Source organism: Medicago sativa, chromosome 5 (genome assembly GCF_051527215.1).
Source record: "Medicago sativa cultivar Bolivia chromosome 5, Bolivia_mono, whole genome shotgun sequence".
Classification (NCBI taxonomy): Eukaryota; Viridiplantae; Streptophyta; class Magnoliopsida; order Fabales; family Fabaceae; genus Medicago; species Medicago sativa.
In genome coordinates this window covers 30,076,854-30,097,823 of record NC_140753.1, presented here as the reverse complement: position 1 = coordinate 30,097,823, position 20,970 = coordinate 30,076,854, and the positions used below count along the sequence as shown (strand labels likewise).

Sequence of the window (20,970 nt, the reverse complement as noted above, 5' to 3'; positions counted from 1 at the left end):
AAAATTATTGTTAGTATAAGAGATAAATTGTTAGAAATGAAACAATAAGATAAGTATTTGCATGTATTCCTTTATTGTACCTCGGTGGTGGTGTTGATACTTGTTGGAACCTGCATATATCTTCCTTGTTTGCCAAGTTATTTATAATTTCATCAAAGGTCAAATACTCCATTCGGTTATCATTTTGGTACAGAACCTAAATATTTAAATAACTAATGTTAACATACAAGTTAATTGACAATAAGTTTAAAGTAAAATCAACAATTTATAGAAATTTTGAAAGAATGATTTTCTTAGCATCATTAATAATAGCCAGTATCATAGAAATAATTTAATTTTGACACAATTTCATTTTGTGTTTCAAACTATGGATTGTGTCACATGATGGGTCCAAAATGTTGCGGTTGCAACAATGCCCACAATCAGTTCAAGCCACAAATTAATTCCAACTGCAAATCACGATGAAAACTTCACCCAGTGAGTATAACATAGTGGGTACCATAACCATATTGCACCACATTTTACTATGCAATTCCCGCAATGGAAGTGACCACAATCACATCGGCAACCACATCTATAATTTTACCATGTAGTAAGTGGACCAAAAACTTTAGACAATTTTCAAGTAGATATAATTAAAGAGAAATGATATTTGTACAACCTTTTTTGACAATTTTTAGACAACTTTCTCTCTCATACTCACATTATATTATTACTCTCTCTCTCTCTCTCTCTCTCTCTCTCTCTCTCTCTCTTCCTTTTTCTCTCTCCATTGTTTTTGACCAAGGAAAAGAGAGAAAAAGAAGGTTGTCATAAAAGTTGTTAGCAAATGGTTGTTCAAATATCATTGCTCATAATTAAATTCAAGAATTTATGTCAATTTTTTTAAAGTCAACAATTTTTAATAAACAAACTATTATGATTGTTGTCGATGTATAAAATCCTTTCACCACTACTACATTTTATATGAATTGAATCATAATAAGAATGTGAAAATTGACAATGTTAACATATATGCGAATAATATAAAAATTAACTTAAAGGAAAATGTATAATAATTAGTTCATGCGTCACAATGGATCAATTATATATAAATGAAGGAACCCATACTTCAAATAGATTCGCTGAGGGTATGTATTTAGTGATAGTCCCAAGAGCTTTAACCCCTTCAAATTCCTTATAGATGTCACAACCTTTTATTTTGTTAGGTTCTGGCACATTCGTATCTTTTTCAGGATTGTCACTTGGTTGAACTCCATTTGCTTCCTGTGCACAAAAGTGAGAATAAAAATGTAAAACATTGTCCCTAAAAAAATATAAAACATTGAATAAGAGAACTTTTTATATTTAGTTTTCATCAAAAGCATGCAAGAACATTAAATTTGTGTATAGTTTAGCCTAACCTCTTTTTTTCCACAAGTTTCAAAAATAATGTTGTTGACAACTCCAGCGGAAGATGAACCAACTTCAACTACAAATGATTCTTTTTAGAGATTAGAATAGTGAATTTTACACAATATAAATACATCTGTATATGTAATAGACACACATGTATATTGTTTACACGTACATACATATTATTATTGAGAGCACGCATATGATGCACCAACAAGGTAGATCCTAAGACTTTAGGTGCTATGGGTAAATTAAAAATATTGTGCCCTTTTTATTATTTAAATGCCTTTCTTCTCATATTTTTTGTTGCAAAAGATTTATTCATAAATAAGGTTCTCTAAAAATATATTTTCAATAGAGTTAATCAAAGCGAGTTAAAAACAAATATGTGTATATACTTCAAAGTACTAAGTAAAAATAATAATTTAGTGTCCCTAGAAAATGGTGCCTTGAGTGGCCATCCCTCCCATCCATGCTCTGGTCCAGCCCTATGCACTAATAATAACATTAATAGATATACTTTCAAGGAGATAATAGCTTCTTGTTTTAAATTAGATGATTTTATTGTAATAATAAAATAATGCTTATTCTAGTTCAAACTCACACACAAACACACACAAAGATTCATACATACATATACAATATAATCATTAAAAAAGACTAAAACCCCAACAATTTCCCAAGCTGATCATAGCACAATTTGAAGGATATGATGATATTTTGTTATCTGTATTTAGATTTTTTATTGGAAAAATTATTTCTGTTGAAATGAAGTGACTTTATACTATTAATATAATTGTATCTATGTTTTGAAAATTGAATCTGGGAACAAATCATTAAGATCTCATTGATCATTGTTAAATCATTCAACCAAGATGAAACTCGATGAAAAAAATGTAGAAAAGTAAAAGAAAAATTAACATTAACATTAATAATAATAAAAATGTAAAATCATTATATATATATATATATATATATATATATAAAATTGATTTTAGTGTCAAATAATGACTCGAATTGGATTAACTCTAATATATTAAAATTCACAACAAACTCTTGTTCACATTCCCTAAGAAAAACAAACTCTTATTTACATGGTCAACCTAAGAATCATACCAACAAAACACTATTTATACGTTGTTCAGTGCTTGTGATATTGCACTAGTTATACACTCCAAGACCTTCCCTTACTTTGAAACGTTTCTTCCTTTTGACAAACCAACTTGGGGAAGATTCAATCTCTCTCCCGATCTGTCTCTCTCCTGACTCCTTCAGTACAACCACGTCGTCCTCTTTCTAACTCCCTTTGGCTGATGTAACGGTGGCAGTGAGTGCTGCGACGGTCGGCGATAGCCACCCGCACCACCTTCAAACCAGATCTGCCAGCGGTTCTCACAACGGTGGGTCGATTTGTTCGATTTCGGATGTGATGGTGGTTTCCGTCTTCTATCCGGTGGCTTTGGTTTAATCTGGTTTTTCCCTCTCCGCCGGTTTTGTTTTGTTACACACACAAACACGACGGCGACGTGTGGTGACCGATTTCGTGTTTGTTTTTGTTTCAATTGTGATATGTCTTTGTCTGGCGTATCTTTGCCGGTTGTGGGTTCTTTTGATCTTATGTCTGAGCTTGGATATGTGTTGGTTCTCAAAAGGGCGTTCCATACGACTTTTGTATTGTTATGGTGTGTATCATCCGATAGGGTTTGTTTCGGTGGTTTGGCACCCTCAATGTTGTATTGCTCCTCCAAGATATGGATGTGTTTCATAACAGGTCTTTTAGGCTAGAAATGGTCATGTACTTTTTGTCCGTTGTTGCTGCGATTGGGATGCGGGTGTTACCGTGTTGGCGGTGTTCGTGGTGCTCTGACCCGTTGATTGATCATCCTACAATTTGGCCTTCAATTGGTTTTGAGCTACTTTCTATTGGATTTGGCTAGAAATGGACGTGAAGCTTTATGTCGCAGCATAGTGGATTGTATGCGTGGGGTTCTGTATTCGTGTTGGCGGTACAATCTCTCACCTTCATGAAGTTTGGCTCTATATAACTTGGGGAAGGTTTCAAAATCGTCATCAGTCTACCTGATGTTGGACTATTTGGCTCGAAAGAGACGTTATACTTGTTGCTTTCGCAAGGAGTTCTTGGATCCATTCCGTGTTGTCGGTTTGTCCATACACCGCATGTTAGACATTCACTGGTGTTGTTTTTTTTTTGTATCACCAGATTGGGTTGACATAAACTTTGTGTGGATTGACTGAGTTAGGTTTATGTCCCCCCTCAGTTCTTTTTTGTATTTATTTTTTCCTTTTTTTAATAATATATATGAGCACTCGACGTAGACTGGAATTGCAAGACATTCCAACATTTGGATTGTTTTCTATTCCTTTTTTATGTCACTGGACTCTTACCTTATATAAAATAAAACAAACAAACAAACCAACTTGAATTTCAGTTTAATATAAATTATTACTTTTTAATAATCTATTTGTCGCTCTTTTGATCTCTCTCTCTCTCTCTCACACACACACACACATTTATTCCACTTTTTGTTTGGACAAATTTTTTATGATATGTTGATCTCTGCTTTGCTTACTATACTCCCAACATAAAACCAAATGAAACGAAAATAATATCATTTTTTTATACAACTATTCACAGTTTAATCGAAAACAATAGAAAGAATGTGATTCATGAATTCAGTCGAAATTAAATAAAATTTGATGAATCATGCATAAATATTATATATTGAAGGATCACAAATAAATTACCTCTGTTACCAAGACATTTATCATTATCTTTGTTGTCCATTTTGATATGAAAATCTTCAAAATCCTGAACCAAATCAATCCAAGAATCACAAAATCAAATTTGGTTACTTTGATAGTTAGAAGATCCAAAATATAGGCAAATAATCATGAGAGACATGCATAAATATTAAATCAAGAAGCACCTCTTCACATTCTCCAATTTTGTGAAAGAAATTCTAATGTACAGAGTGAATCTCTAAGAAATGTTTGTAACAAAGTGAAACTATAAAATTGTATATAAGTGTTGTTAACTTCATTTAGCTATGTTATGTGTCAAGAATATTCCCCAAATGAAATTTGAAATTCACACGTCAGTTACCCCAATTATTCATTGCCATGTGTACATTTATATTTGATTTAAATATGAAGTTTTTCTTGACAAAGGATTTAAATATATAGTTAATTTATCGGTGTATTTTCTCAATATCTTTTTCTTATGTGGTTTTCATGAACGTGTATATCAAGGTGATACTTAACATGATCCTGTTAAATTTATTCACAATGGACTATGTTTATAATTGATTGTTGTTATGCGCGATCAAATTAATTTAATGAATAAAAATATAGTTCAAGGTAATTAACATCAGTGGTTTTCACAAGGATCTCTAATTCATTAATAACCAATTCAAGAACAAGAAAAATGGTTTACAAAAATATAAAATGGGTTTTTTTGTTTGTTTCGCATAACATCGTGCAATAAATGAGAAATTCAAATAAAAATCAAGCAACCACTGACTTTAGGTATACTTTGTTTATTCCATCTATCATAGATTATGCTTAACATTCTTTCAAATTTGAAGGCCTTATTGATCATATAATTAACTAAACAATCATCAATTAGTTTTATGTGAATTCCATTTGATTAAGTGCCAGAATGTGTTCGATTAACCATGACAGTGAACAAGTGTGATAAAGAACACGATTGATGTCAAAATAATTCAATCAATACCATAACTAAGCACCATAGTCTGCATCAATTTCTATTCGAACAAAATTAAACAAGAAATAGATCAATTCAAATAATCTCAATGGTAAAAACTAAAATGAATTGTATAAGCATCAATAGAATCGAGTTCATGCACACAAATAAAGATACATGAAATTGATAAAGGAAAAAAAAACAAGTAATTGAATAGCATTAAAATCCGCACCTGAAGAATTGATAAACGAAGTGATCCTACACCTATGGATCGATCTTGGGTTTTATGTTTCCACCATAATAGGTTTGCACAAAATATGTATTATGAAAACGGCTGACTGAAAGATGGTTTTTAGATCTAGCAATTATTCTTATTTATATGGCTAAACAGAAAAACCTAATATCATTTGGGTCTAGATAGATTTAGCATGACATGGGCTATAAATATCATCCCAGAATATTAGGTGGCCCAAAATCGTAATCAACTTCAGGGCTTTAGAGATGTACATTTTTGACAAGTAAGAAATCTGAACTGGGCTATGGGTCAAATATAAAACTTGTATCTCTATTCCTTAGATTTCAAATTCTTATTTGCACGCCTCAAGCCGATAACCACAATGAATCTTATGGTTTGCTCACTGAATATGAGTAAGAACACATTAAATATAAAAATTAATCTAAGAATTACCTTAGCAATCAAGTTAGACCCAAAATATAGAAACATACTAAATATATGATATTAAACATAAAAAAACTTTATAAAGGTCAGAATGCAAAGCTATAAACAATGTGCAATAATGCATTGATCAAATTCTATTAAAGATAGTGTCTAAAGTTCGACTATAAAAATGACTAAGTAGTTCCCTGTGGACGTATAGACCAATAGGGACCTGCCACAATATCAAACATAGGTTAAGTTCATTTAACTACACACTAAAGGAATGAGTTGATTAACATCACACTTAAGGGTCAAGTGTCCTGAAATTATGGCACATAATGGACAAATGTCGTATACGATGTCAAGATATCAGAAATGTCAAATGCAATGTCCAGACATCGTAACAACACAAATAAAAATAAACAATAAATAACTTCCTTTAAAAATAAAAATACACAATAAATAACTTAATGTAAAGTGCAGGAAGGAAATAAGACAAGGTATTTCTTAACCCAGTTCGATGCAATGTCACCAACATCTGGGGGCTCCACGCAAGGAAGAAAATCCACTATAATAGTATTAGTTTGAAGCATGGATAAAAACAACCTCTGGTCTACTAGCTTCACACCTGATCACCACCCGTGCAATTCCTATCTAAGGCACTCCTAGATATGAGACCCTTCTCACTTCCCCTCAATCACTAATAATAATGGAGACACACTCCGAGAAACAAAATTCACTCTTGCTTAAAAGCTTAAGAGTGATTCACAACTTACAATTCATCTACAAGTCCAACTCAAGCATCAAGGTGATACATAAGTGGCTCACAATGGATTTCAAATTATTCCCTCCTATGACATTAACCAAATCAAGCAACAGATCATAGGTGATGATCAAGCTTCAACAACGACTCTTTTGATGTGCTGTCAATCCTCAACGTATCTTTCACACCTCTATATAAAGGAGTGAAGACTTGAAGATTGAAGATAGACTCAACAACAAATTAATTGTGTCAAAACCCTGCTGAAATTGTTGAACATCAAGTTCACTTAGAATTTCTTAACAACTTTCATATCTTAGAAATTCTAGAGTCTTAAGAGTCTGATTCTGATTTGTATTGTAAACACAACTGATTGTATATCAAGTGTTCAACCCAAACATCTTTATGTGTAATTTTGTTTGTTTAGAAGTCTCTTGCTTTTGTGCTTGAGCATAGGAAATCTCTTGCTTATGTGCTTGAGTATTTTGAAATCTCTTGCTTGTGTGCTTGAGCATTTGTAATCAGATATTGATTTTAGTGAACTCTCCTTGGAAGTGCAAGGGGGACATGACTACTTCCGGATTATGGAAGGAACCTGTATAATTGCTTTGTGTCTTTCTCTCTCTCTCTCTCTCTCTCTCTCTCTCTCTCTCTATCATTACATTATCCGCTGCATTAGACTCTGAACATTGCTATAGAATCTGAACTCTATCAGACTCTGGACTTAGTTTAAAAATAAGAAAAAGCTAACACAATTCAACCCCCTTATTGTGTTTTTCTCACCTTCAGGTTGTATCAGAGTCTGGTTCTGTTGTCTTTGCACTTAACAGTGTAACAGAAAAAGATCTGAGAAAAACATGTCAACTGTTGAAGGAAGTTCTGGTGTTGCCATACCATATGATTATGGTACTGAAGATAAGTCATCTGGTTCAAACAAGCCTCGAATGTTCAATGGAGATCCTGATACCTTCTCTTAGTGGAAAACCAAATTGTATAGTCACATTATGGGTTTAGATGAAGAGCTACGAGATATCCTTGAAGATGGTGTTGGTGATTTGGTGTTAGATGAAGAAGGAGCTGCTATTGATAGAAAGAAACACACTACTGCTTAGAAGAAGATGTACAAGAAACTGTTGGAGTAAGCCCTAATATCCAATCAATATTGATTGGGTTTGGCTTTGTATCATGATATTGATATAAATATATATTGTGAATATATATAATAATAAGGCATTTCTTTATTGATTTTGTTATGTTTCAAAATAATAAAGTCCCTAGAATAGATAGTTCATGTAATGGAATATTAAGTGTGACTTAATCATGAGATTACATTATCATAAAGAACGCTATTCTTAAATGTATCCGTAGTCAAAGCTTTAATATGAATAAAGGATAATAATAAAGCGTTGAGACTATTATGTATGTAGACTGATGACCGCATCTCATGGGTCATAGATATGAGATATTAAGTCTATACATAGGTATAAATATTAGGAGTAATATTTATACTGGATTGACCCACCGTGAGAATACTACATAATAAGTTATGCAATTGTCATAAGATATTCTCACAGTGATAATAGTGTATATCGCTCTTAGACCTGAAACCACTATGATCCCTAGATGTGGACTCAAGTGCTTTGTTGCCATTCTAACGTTGTCTGTAAAAGGATAACCATAACGTTGGTTGATGGGTACTTGATGAAGCATGCTGAGGGACATGAGTGTCCTAGATGAGATTTGTCCCTCCTCATAAACGAGAGATATATCTTTAGGCCTCTTGATGAAATATGACTGTAAAACTGCATGGCCATGCCGAACTAAGTCAATATAAGATATTGGACTTGTTCGTTATTCAGTATATTTCAAAATCAAGAAATATAAATATTGATCTATACAAGGGTTACAATATCTATGCCTTGGGATCAATAAAGATATCGAGACAAAGGAGTAATTGTACACATGAGTATTATCATGGAAAGGTTTCGTCAGATCACTTGACATTCTTGTCACTTGGGTAGCAATGATGTGTTGATAGATACCGCTCATTGTTTATAATATTAAATGTTAGATTTAATATTATTGCCAACGTGACTAGAACCTAAAGGGTCACACACAAAGAACAGTCAAAAGAGAAATATATAAGTATGACTTATATAAGGGGTGCGTTTAGTAAATAACGCTAATTAGTTAGCAAAATTACTAAACTCGTTGTTGGGCTTACTGAAGCCCAATAGTGACTTCTGACTTGCAGAGCACACTAGAAGTTCTATAAATAGAACTCTAGTGCTGAAGTTTTTGGTTACACGTTTTTGGAGCAACCCTTCTTCTCTGCACTTCCCATTCATTGGCTAGCACCGAGTTTTGGAGGAGCACTGTTCGTGTGGAGTTGCTAGAGGCTTTGCTGCTTGCTGCTTGCTTGGCTGTGATCGAGATTCCAGTTTCCAGTTTCCAACGTTCAGATTCCAAACTTCGAGGTAACAATCGAATCACTGATTCATGTTTGAATTTCGTAATGATCCAAGGAAAGAAAATTGAAATTCTTCTTCTTCTTCTTCTTCTTCTTCTTCTTCTTCCGCTGTGTATGATATCTTTTGATTTTCCTTCAGTGGTATCAGAGCCAATTACGAAACCATGAATCGGATTGCTTTGTTACTGCTTTATGTTTTAATATGATTAAACATTTTGAATCGGAATTAAATAATAAAGAGAATTAGAATTGGCATCGTATCATGTTTTCTGTGCATGGCTTTTCGATTTGTTTGATGTTTCAGAAACCGTTTCTGGTGAAGTATCGACATATCGATTATACATATCGACGGGAACATGATTGGAAACAAATCAAATTAGATTATCTTTTAAAATTGTTTTAAGAGATAATAATATTTTCGCAAATATTTGATTTGCTAATATTTTGATATTCTATAAGGAATTAATTTGGAATGCAAATCCGTTAATAAAATAGAATATTAAGTGTTAATATTTTATTATTTAAATTTAAATATTAATTAAAATTGATTGATCAATATCATATATGTGATATATGATTTTAATACAACATCATTATATGTGATATATTGATGATATCATTCGTTCAATAGGTTTTATATAATTGATTGTGAATTTGTAGTCAGCTCGTGAGATTGAGCTTCGAATACCGATTCTGGTGAAGCATCAAAGATCCGGTTGTCCATACTGAACAAACAATTGTTAAAACTATTGATGTTTGATTGTTGTATTAGGATACCTAACTATACAAGCGTTGTATTATTATGGTTGTATCATTCGATCAATTGTTTTCAAAGAGATTGTTGTGAATTTGAACAATTCGTGAGAGTGAGCTTCAATATCCGAATCTGGTGAAGCATCATAGATCCGGTTGTTCATGCTGAACAAACAATCCTTGAAAATATTTATGTTTAATTAATTTATTTAATTGAAGAAAGGTAGTAAATTTAAAAGATCAGATATGATTTTTGAATTTGGTAATAAAATATTTGCTTAATTTTAGTCTTGTAATTTGTTTTGGAAACAAATTGATTGCCTAAATAAAGCAAATTTAATTATAATAATTATTGAGTGTCAATATTACTATAATTAAGTAAATAAAATATTCTACCTTTTGGATTGTTTTTCAAAAGTTGTTTGAAAGGTAATAAACGATCCTAAATTGATAGTTAATTTAAAAGATCATGATTTGAAATAGTTTCAATGTCATATATGATCTTTTGAAATTATTTAATCGATTTGCATGACTTTAACTTGATTTGTTTATAATTTAAAAGAATCATGATTTGAAAGAGTTTCAATATCATATATGATCTTTTGGATTTGATCATAATATTTGCCGAAACGATTTGGGTGTTCATAAACGTGTCAAGTGTTGATGCGAAATACGCAATCTAGAATATTTTGGAACACAATCTGAGATATTTTGGTATGCAATCTAATATATTTTAGTACATGATCTGAAATATATTCTGGTACATAATATAATATATTTTGGTACTCAATAAAATATATTTTGGTACATAATATGAGATATTTTTGTACTTAATATAATATATTTTTGTACTCAATATAATATATTTTGGTACTCAATTAAACCCCCAGCTAATCTGCGTAGTGTGATCATATGTCAAATTTTAATTTAATTTATTTTAATTATAAGACCTTAATAATAATAAAAGTGTGTTTGTTATTATTATGTGTGTGAATGATTATGGCCTTAGTCCTTTTTATTTTATTTCGTTTGGATTTTGAAATACGGCCTGCGTGTCGTGCCTCTCTCTCATATTCTATTTGTACATTCTCTTCTCATCCACTCCCTCGTATGTAAAACGAGTTTCTTATTATGTAATGTAAATAGAATACAAGTAGGTAATAGGGCTGAAGGCGTTAGGATAGTCCTGGAGGTCCAGCTTGGAGAAGCAAGGTCGTTTCTAGGATTAGTTTAGATTCTCTCATTGGCTTGAGAGAGTCATAACGTTAGGAGGCCATAATCATGTCACTTTTATTTTGTATAATTGTTATGCATGCTTGAATGATTGGAGTGCGAATATATATGATATATAAGCCTTGGTGAGGTGAGATCAAACTTAATAAAAATCCTTCAATTCAAAATATTAAGTTTAATGCTTTCCAAAAGTTTAACACCCTTCAAGACTAATATCGAAATGTGTAGGTTTCGCCTCCGCGAGGTGTACTTTCTATACTAGTAAGTTGCGGTGCGGTAATCCAATTTACCCAAGTGTTATTCTTTTGGGTTTAACTTAACTAAATTAATTTTAATAAGATTAAAATAAATTTAGAAGCAATGTTTGGGAACATCTATATGATAGATTAGAGTAAGGAGTTATTCACTCAAATGATTTGAAAGTTGTATGAGATACAATTGGAAGGAGTTCCTACCTAAATAACTGAGTTTTGAGTACAGCCTCCGTTGACTTAAAGCAAGGTGAAATATGGATTTCAACCCACTAGAAAATCTTCCAATGAGATTTTCCGATTCAAATGTTGAAGGTCATTTGTTTTGAGTAAAATAGTGGGAGCATATTTAATTAAAGACCTAATTAATTATGTTTTTATATCATGATACAATTTTATTTTATTTTCTGTATTTAGAATTTCTTCGGCATATATAATTTTATTATACTGTTAAATGTTCTTATGAAGAACAAAATCTTCAGAAAAGAGTTTCTGAATTGGTACAAAATTTAAGAATTGTTCTTAAGAATGAGAAAAACTGTATATTCTCAAGCAGTTATTTCCTAGCAACTTTCTATGTCTATATTTGAAAAACAACGCTTATCAGAAGCATTGGGTCAAATGAGCAGATATAGGATATCTCATAGTGGTAACGACGATGGAGAATGATATGATCATTCAACCTCAATGTTATAAGATGAATAGTTTAAGCCTATCAAGTAGATGTACATAGATAAGAATAAAATTCAAATTCTGTTTTTTCTACCTTTGAAAGGTTAAACACGGTTGCAAAAAGGGGAAGCAATTATTTCAAAAGTTGAAAAACAAAAATTGCTCGTAGTTTTGAAAGGGTCAAAATATAAGAAAGAAGTAAGACTTCTTATTTACCCATATAGTTATAGAAAGTTAAATTTCTACTTCTTCATCATAAGTATATGATACTTGATGATTAATCTCATATTTGTTGAAATATCGAGAGTTTTAAAGAAGCAGAACATTAACTATAAGTGAAGTTCACCTACGTCTGGAATGGAACAAATTGTTTCATTGACTATAAGAGCTTATGCTTGGACTTAAACTTAACTTGATATGGAACCAAATAATTGTTATTAAATTCCATATAAAATAGAAGCATTAAATCATAAATCTTGTATTGACAAGAGAATGATTGTGTAGTTGAATGATAGACAAATATTGTCCTATTATCCAAATAATGTTTTCTATACAAGTGTGTTAATCAAGTAATGGAATTGAGTTCGATGATCTTGATAAGCTGGTCTATAACTTATGTGAAAAGAGGATCAAATGAGATTTGAACCTTTTGTAGATTATTGGCATCAACGTTTAGTACAAACAAGTGTGATTCACATTTCCAAATTCCATGGATATGGACTATTGGACTCATTTGATTTTATATCATTTGAAGGATGTGAGCCTCACTTTTCAAAAATAGATTAGTACACCAGTCACCAACAAAGGTGAAAGGGCACGTAATTTATTTGAGTTTATATACATATGAGATGTATATGGAGAACTAAACATATTTGCTAGATATTGTTTCTATTACTTCATCTAACATTACTAAATCATTTAGTAGAGAAGAAAAGTGTATTTGACACGATTCAAGAAGACTTTGAAATTGTTCAAAGATTTTAACAATGAAGTAAAAGGAATAAGTTTGAAAAGTATAAAGACTATACGAGTAAGTCGTGATGGTAAATGCTTGATTAATGAGTATAATTATTTATATCGTTTCATGTTTGACATGACTTGATCTAAAATAGTTAGATTATAGCTTAAAGACTCTTGAAATTAATTAAATTACAGTTATTCTTCACCCACAACTAGTTCTAATTGAGTAATCATAAAGGCCCCATATTAGATATGGAGGTAAGAGTACCTATTCTTGACTTTATGATAATTTGAGGTTATATGGTTTACTAGATAAACTAAACTTAAAATTAAATGAATGTATACTTGTGGAGGTTCTCTTAGGAAACTAGAGGATACTATTTCTACATCTTCTCCCTTGACAAAAGTTGTTTGTCGCTAGAACTGAAGTATTCTTTTTCAAGGAATATGGCTTTGCAAGAGCCAGTGGGAGTGATGTAGAACTTGAATTAAGTCAAGTAACACAAAATACACATCTCTCTAAGAATGGAACACGAGTTGATTCAACAAAGGGTTGTTGTTAAATCACCAGTTTGAGTAGCACAAGATCTAAATGGCTTGAACTTTGAGAAGTGGCTATATGCCATGGGATCTTATAAAGAATCTATGTACACAGACCATATATGGATATTGGAATGTGAGTTTTCTTTTAGAAAACTGACATGGATGGTATTATGAATACCTTTAAGATGTGATTGATTGTAGAAGGTTTCTTGCAACTCGTGATGCAAATCATGAGGAAACTATTACATCATTGTAATGCTTAAATCTATCGATCCCAAATTCCCGTTGTTGTATAATACATGTTCTAGAAGATGGATAATGAGGTTGTATTCCTTAATTGGAATAACCTTATATATGTATTTGACATATGTAGGATTTCGTTAATCCAAAGGATACTAGAAAGGTAGATGTATTATCAAATTCATTTATGAATTAGAGAAAGCTTCTTGAAGTTGAATTATTTGTTTTATTAGTGAAGTTTTATGAAAAACTTTGATTAATAAAAATCTTGTGCACACAAGGAGAATAGTGGGAGCATTGATATTAGTTTGGTGGAGTATGTGAATGACATACTAGTCACCAAAACAATTTATCTACACATGTGAGACATGGTTAGAAAATTATTTTCAATATGTACCAAAATTGATTGTAGTGTTCGACACTAGAATACTTTCAAGAATATCCATGGATGTCTTAAAGGACTAAGGATTGTTTCTTGAACACGGATTAAAGGAACATTGTAAAGAAGTTACAATGATGCTGACTTTAATATCGGTGTACAGTATATCCAAATCGCAATTTGGAATAAATGCTATGCTTGGATATCAACTATGAAATTTGTAAAAGTACAAGCTTCAAATAGTTGTTGTTTCTATTACAGATGTCAAATATATATGATTCGGATTGTTTAGCTCATAACTGAGCGAAACCATGTGTCTCTTGCGTTGCGGATTCCATTGATCCCGTCTGAGGTAAAATTGGTTTAATCTTGCGAGCAATGAATACTTGATCTCACCAATAATCCAAATGTATACTTTGACACTTCAATTTCTTTTCGATGGAAGATCGAAAGTGGAAATTGAAAGAAGTGTAACCTACCAACATAGGAAAGAGTTCCTTATCTACTAGAATAGTATCATGCCCAGGGTGTGCTTGACGCTAACACTTGATCAATATATATTGAGTTAATATTTGATTGGCTTTTAGTGCTAGTGGGAGATTGTTGGAGTAAGCCCTAATATCCAATCAATATTGATTGGGTTTGGCTTTGTATCATGATATTGATATAAATATATATTGTGAATATATATAATAATAAGGCATTTCTTTATTGATTTTGTTATGTTTCAAAATAATAAAGTCCCTAGAATAGATAGTTCATGTAATGGAATATTAAGTGTGACTTAATCATGAGATTACATTATCATAAAGAACGCTATTCTTAAATGTATCCGTAGTCAAAGCTTTAATATGAATAAAGGATAATAATAAAGCGTTGAGACTATTATGTATGTAGACTGATGACCGCATCTCATGGGTCATAGATATGAGATATTAAGTCTATACATAGGTATAAATATTAGGAGTAATATTTATACTGGATTGACCCACCGTGAGAATACTACATAGTAAGTTATGCAATTGTCATAAGATATTCTCACAGTGATAATAGTGTATATCGCTCTTAGACCTGAAACCACTATGATCCCTAGATGTGGACTCAAGTGCTTTGTTGCCATTCTAACGTTGTCTGTAAAAGGATAACCATAACGTTGGTTGATGGGTACTTGATGAAGCATGTTGAGGGACATGAGTGTCCTAGATGGGATTTGTCCCTCCTCATAAACGGGAGATATATCTTTAGGCCTCTTGATGAAATATGACTGTAAAACTGCATGGCCATGCCGAACTAAGTCAATATAAGATATTGGACTTGTTCGTTATTCAGTATATTTCGGAATCAAGAAATATAAATATTGATCTATACAAGGGTGACAATATCTATGCTTTGGGATCAATAAAGATATCGAGACAAAGGAGTAATTGTACACATGAGTATTATCATGGAAAGGTTTCGTCAGATCACTTGACATTCTTGTCACTTGGGTAGCAATGATGTGTTGCTAGATACCGCTCATTGTTTATAATATTAAATGTTAGATTTAATATTATTGCCAACGTGACTAGAACCTAAAGGGTCACACACAAAGAACAGTCAAAAGAGAAATATATAAGTATGACTTATATAAGGGGTGCGTTTAGTAAATAACGCTAATTAGTTAGCAAAATTACTAAACTCGTTGTTGGGCTTACTGAAGCCCAATAGTGACTTCTGACTTGCAGAGCACACTAGAAGTTCTATAAATAGAACTCTAGTGCTGAAGTTTTTGGTTACACGTTTTTGGAGCAACCCTTCTTCTCTGCACTTCCAATTCATTGGCTAGCACCGAGTTTTGGAGGAGCACTGTTCGTGTGGAGTTGCTAGAGGCTTTGCTGCTTGCTGCTTGCTTGGCTGTGATCGAGATTCCAGTTTCCAGTTTCCAACGTTCAGATTCCAAACTTCGAGGTAACAATCGAATCACTGATTCATGTTTGAATTTCGTAATGATCCAAGGAAAGAAAATTGAAATTCTTCTTCTTCTTCTTCTTCTTCTTCCGCTGTGTATGATATCTTTTGATTTTCCTTCAGAAACATCACAAGATCAGAGGCATTCTTGTTGCTTCTTTGCCTCACAAGGAATACTTGAAGATGAGTGATAAATCTAATACTAAAGCAATGTTTGCTTCAATGTGTTCAAACTATGAGGGTAAAGAGAAAGTAAAAGAAGCTAAAGCTATTACGCTTGTTCATCAACATGAGTTGTTCAGGATGAAGGAGGATGAAGACAGTGAGACTATGTACTCAAGGTTTCAGATTATAGTCTCTCGACTTCAGATTTTGAAGAAAACTTATGTAGCTTCTGATCATGTGAAAAAGATTCTAAGGATTTTACCTGCTAAATGGAGACTTAAGGTGACTGCTATTGAACAAGCTAAGGATTTATACACTCTAAGTGTTGAAGATCTCATCAGCTCTCTCAAATGTCATGAGATTGGTCTTAATGAACAAGAACCTGTTAGAAAGCCAAAAACTATTGCACTAATGTCTAAAGGAAAGTCTTCACAAGGTCTCAAAGCAAATGAATCTGAAGATGAGTCTCCTGCTGGAGATTCAGATGAAGATCCTGTTGTTGTTCAAGAGATGAATATGCTCTCCAATAGGCTTCAGTATTTGGCTAGGAAGAACAAGAAGTTCTTAGGCAGAGGCAATGGTTACAACGGCTCAAGAAAAGAAGATCAAAAAGGTTTTTTCAACTGTAAGAAACCTAAACACTTCATTGCTAATTGTCCTGACTTGCAGAAAGAGAAATCAAAGGAAAGGTCAAAGAAACAAACCTTCAAATCCAGCAAGTTTAGAAGACAGATCAAGCAAAGTCTGATGGCTACTTGGGAAGATTTAGATAATGAGTCAGGGTCTGATAAGGATGACGCTGAAGATGAAGCAAATGTGGTTGTGGGGTTAGTAGCTACAGTGGCTACAGAGGCAGAACCTGGAACAAACTATGAAGATGAAAATGAGGTATATTCTAAAATTCCCTGAGCTGAACTTATTGCGTCTCTTAAAGAGCTTCTCACACACTTTGAAAAGTGATCCAATGAGTTGAAAGATTTAAAATAAAAATAAGTTGATTTAGTGAAACAACAAGAAAAAATTATGTTGGGTCTGAAGGAATCTGAAAGAGAACTTGAGAGTTATGACTTCATTTGTAGAACTTATGAAGGTAAACCCAAATATCTCTGTCAGAAACTAAAAGAAAAGTGTGAGGAGAAACCTTTAAGTAAACAAGAGATTTCTCTTGAAGATTTTATCATGCCAGGTATTAACAGAAGCAAATTTGCTTCTATGATTTATTGCATATATCAGAACAATGGTAGAGGACTTGGTTTTTTAGAAGGATTACCTAATGGAATCAGTCTTAAATCATGTTCTGAATGCATTAAGGAAGGTTTGAAAACTTACTTTGTGCCTGAAGCTGTTAAATCTGAAGTTGTGATCCAGTTAGAACCTGAAGCTTATGATTCTAAGACTGTGAATGTTTCAAAGTCAAAGAATCCTGAGTCTAAGGTCATTACTAACTCTGAATCTAAGACTCCAAAGACTCAGGTTCTGAAGAATTGAGAGTCTGGAGTCTTAAATCCTAAGCTTCAGAGGAGGAAAACAATTGTTGCTTCATGGGATTCAAGGCCAAATGGTGCTAAACCTAACGTCTTGAATGAACATAAGCCACTTAACTTCAAGCACAAGGCACAAAAGAAGACTAAATTCTTCAGGTCAAACCATAAAGGACCCATAATGATATGGGTACCTAAGTCTGAAATTCTTGATGCTGCAGATGTGATTAAAAGGAAAGGAAAGTCAGAAATCATGGTACCTGTACAGTGGCTGCTCACGACACATGACAGGAGAAAGGTCTATGTTCCTAACCCTAACAATGAAAGAGGGAGGAACTGTGGGATTTGGAGGAAACCAGAATGATAAAATCATTGGAATATGAACTATTGGTAACTCTTCTATCTCTATTAATAATGTTTGGTTTGTTGATGGAGTTAGACATAACCTACTTAGCATTAGTCATTTTTGTGATAGTGTTTTTGATGTAATGTTTGATTAGAGAAACTTCACAGTAATCAACAAAAATGACAAGTTCGTAGTGTTCAAGGGAAAAAGGAAAAATAGTGTCTATAAAATTAATTTTTCAGAACTGGCTGATCAGAAGGTAGTTTGTCTTCTATCAGTGAATGATAAGAAATGGTTGTGACACAGAAGGTTGAGACATGCTAACTGGAGATTAATCTCTAAGCTTAGTAAGTTACAACTGGTTAAAAGCTTACCAGACATTGATTATCATTCAAATGCACTCTGTGGTATTTTTAAAATCTTATTTGAAGTATTGAAAAAAAAAAGATCACAAATTGTGATCTTTTTTAAATTAAAATAAAAAAAATCTTAAAAAATTTTAAAAAAATGAAAATAAAAAAACTGAAAAAATAAAAAAGAATCTGAAAAAATACCATAAATATTAAAAAATTCTGGAAAAAATAATAAAAATGAAATAGACTGATTAAAAAAATAAAAAAAATTAGACCCTTTGTTATGCTTGAGTATCGGTTGACTATTGTTTCCTGTAATTAATTACATCATAGACTGATTGTATCTTGGAGTGACCTTTTTAGTACACCTTGTGCTAAAGAGGTTCCTCAGTCATTGTTAATATATCCCATTTTTTATTCTTCAGAAAAAAATCTGGAAAAATTTTAAAAAATTAAAAAAATGAAACAATATTGGAAAAATTAATATATTTGGAAAAAAACCATATTTCCAGATTTTTTTTTCAATACTTGAAATATTTAAAAATTCTGGAAAAATGAAAAAAATAAGATTTTTTTTTCTAAAGTAAGAAGTTTTATTTTATAAAAAAATGAAAAATTCAGGAACTTAAAATATTTCGAAATTTTTTAAAATGATAAGAAAATATATTTCGAAATTTTTTAAAAAAAGTTTAAATTATTCTTTCGAAATTGAAAATTTTGTTTTTTCATTTTTTTCAGGAGCTTAATTCAGATTTTTTTATATTTTTTTCGAAAATTTTGATATATATTAATCTTTTCCAGATTTTTTTTATTTTAATTTATTTTTCCATACTTTTTTCATTATTTTTCATTTTACCTGATTTTTTTTAGATTTTTTAATTATTTTTATTAATTTTTCCAGAATTTTTTTCATTTTTACTAATTTTTCTAGAATTGTTTTAAACTTTTTAAGATCTTTTTTCGTTTTTTGAAATTTTTTAATCATTTTTTTATTAAAAAATCACAATGCCATGTGTACCCAATAAAAAAATAAAATTAATAATACCGTCAGCGTGCCACGTTAGCGAAAATGCACAGTCAGCTGACCTATGAGGTATTCTAAAACAAAAAAAATTTACAAGGACGAAATCTGACAAAAAAAAAAAATTTCAGGGGGAAAACCAAAAGTGACATCTATTACAGGGGGTAAAAGCCTATTAACCCTATTTATAACACAAACTATGTTTAGACACTTTGGTTTTTAAGTTTTTTTTGTTTGACTTGGTCTCTTAAAGTTATGGAAATTTGTAACTTAAGAGACCAAAATATCTAATATTTATGACTTAAGAGATCAAAATATATATTGTTTGTAATTTAAGAGACCATAATTGAATAAAAAAAACTTTGAAAACCAAAATAAAAAATGAAAATAATTTGAAGAACAAAAAATATAAAAAATTATAAATATGAGAAAATATGTATGTGTGTGTACACACATATTTTGAAGGGGTGTATAAAGACGTTTTATTGCTTACTATAAATTGTTATGGACAAAATAGGATACTGCTTTTTTTTTTTTTTTTTTAAGGAACAAAATATGATACTTATACATTGTATATATATATTTGTGATATACCTTTTATGTATTTATGATTTACTATACAATTTCAAGGTAACCTAATTTGCTAACGAATGTTGACTAGGTTTGTAAGCATTAAGTTCACATCTCACGAGAACCTGGATTTGTATCTCGTGCTGATGTAAAAATTTCGTTGGTGAATAATACTTTATCCGTTTTAAAATATATGTCGTAGTCAATCATTGACACATGTCAATACACAACTTTGATCATTAATATCTTTAATTATATAAATAAAAAATTATAAAAATTTGATATTTTGAAAATATTTATCGAGACAAATCAAACAACATCTTACATACTAACATTTGTATTTATATATTAGTTAAAAAAATATGATCAAAGCAAGTTATATGAATAATGCACATTGTAAAACTGCGACATGTATTTTGAAACAGATGGAGTATACAAGTAGTTTTGTAAGTAATTATCAATTCTTCAATAATGTTGCTCTTTTTATCTTGAATAATTTTACACTACTTAATAACTGTTTTATCATGTAAATATTTTACGAAACACGTTGAAAGTCAATATTGCATGAATTGTTTATATAGTTTTTTTTTTTCTTTCATAAATATGTGATCATCTGATATGTTATCTAGATGAGAATTAGTGGAATTTAATAAAAAACATTTCGGTCGTTGGTTTTGACGAATAATAATGACATTGTATCAAAATATTTTATATTATTTTATATTGTAAAAAAAATCACCAAAAAAAACTTCCAATCCAATAAATTTATAAAATAAACTAATGGTGAAAACATTGAGCGGTATATTATACCGATTTAATTTGACCTATATATATAGATGAGAGAAAGTGGAAGAAGCTAAGCGAGCCAATAATATTGTGTAACTATATCAACTTAGCTATCAGGTTTTTTTTTTTGAATCGGCCAACTTAGCTATCAGGTAATAATTAATGGCTCTTTTTGTTTTCGAAAATCAATTTACACTCTGAAATAAAATTGATTTCCTCTACTTTGTTCATCTATATCAAATTATAGAATCTACTTTTCATAT

At 31.3% G+C, this 20,970-nt stretch overlaps 1 protein-coding gene across 1 annotated transcript; it reads right to left on the bottom strand.

The window, feature by feature from the left end:
- Positions 1-10: 10 nt before the first annotated feature.
- On the bottom strand, positions 11-5,451 carry LOC146921661 (uncharacterized). The gene is made up of 5 exons (XM_085711359.1): positions 5,352-5,451; positions 4,162-4,225; positions 1,404-1,471; positions 1,111-1,266; positions 11-196 (listed from the first exon to the last, which is right to left on the bottom strand). Exons 2-5 carry the CDS (start codon positions 4,199-4,201, stop codon positions 11-13), a joined length of 450 nt encoding a protein of 149 aa, XP_085567485.1. The 5' UTR covers positions 4,202-4,225; positions 5,352-5,451.
- Positions 5,452-20,970: the final 15,519 nt, after the last annotated feature.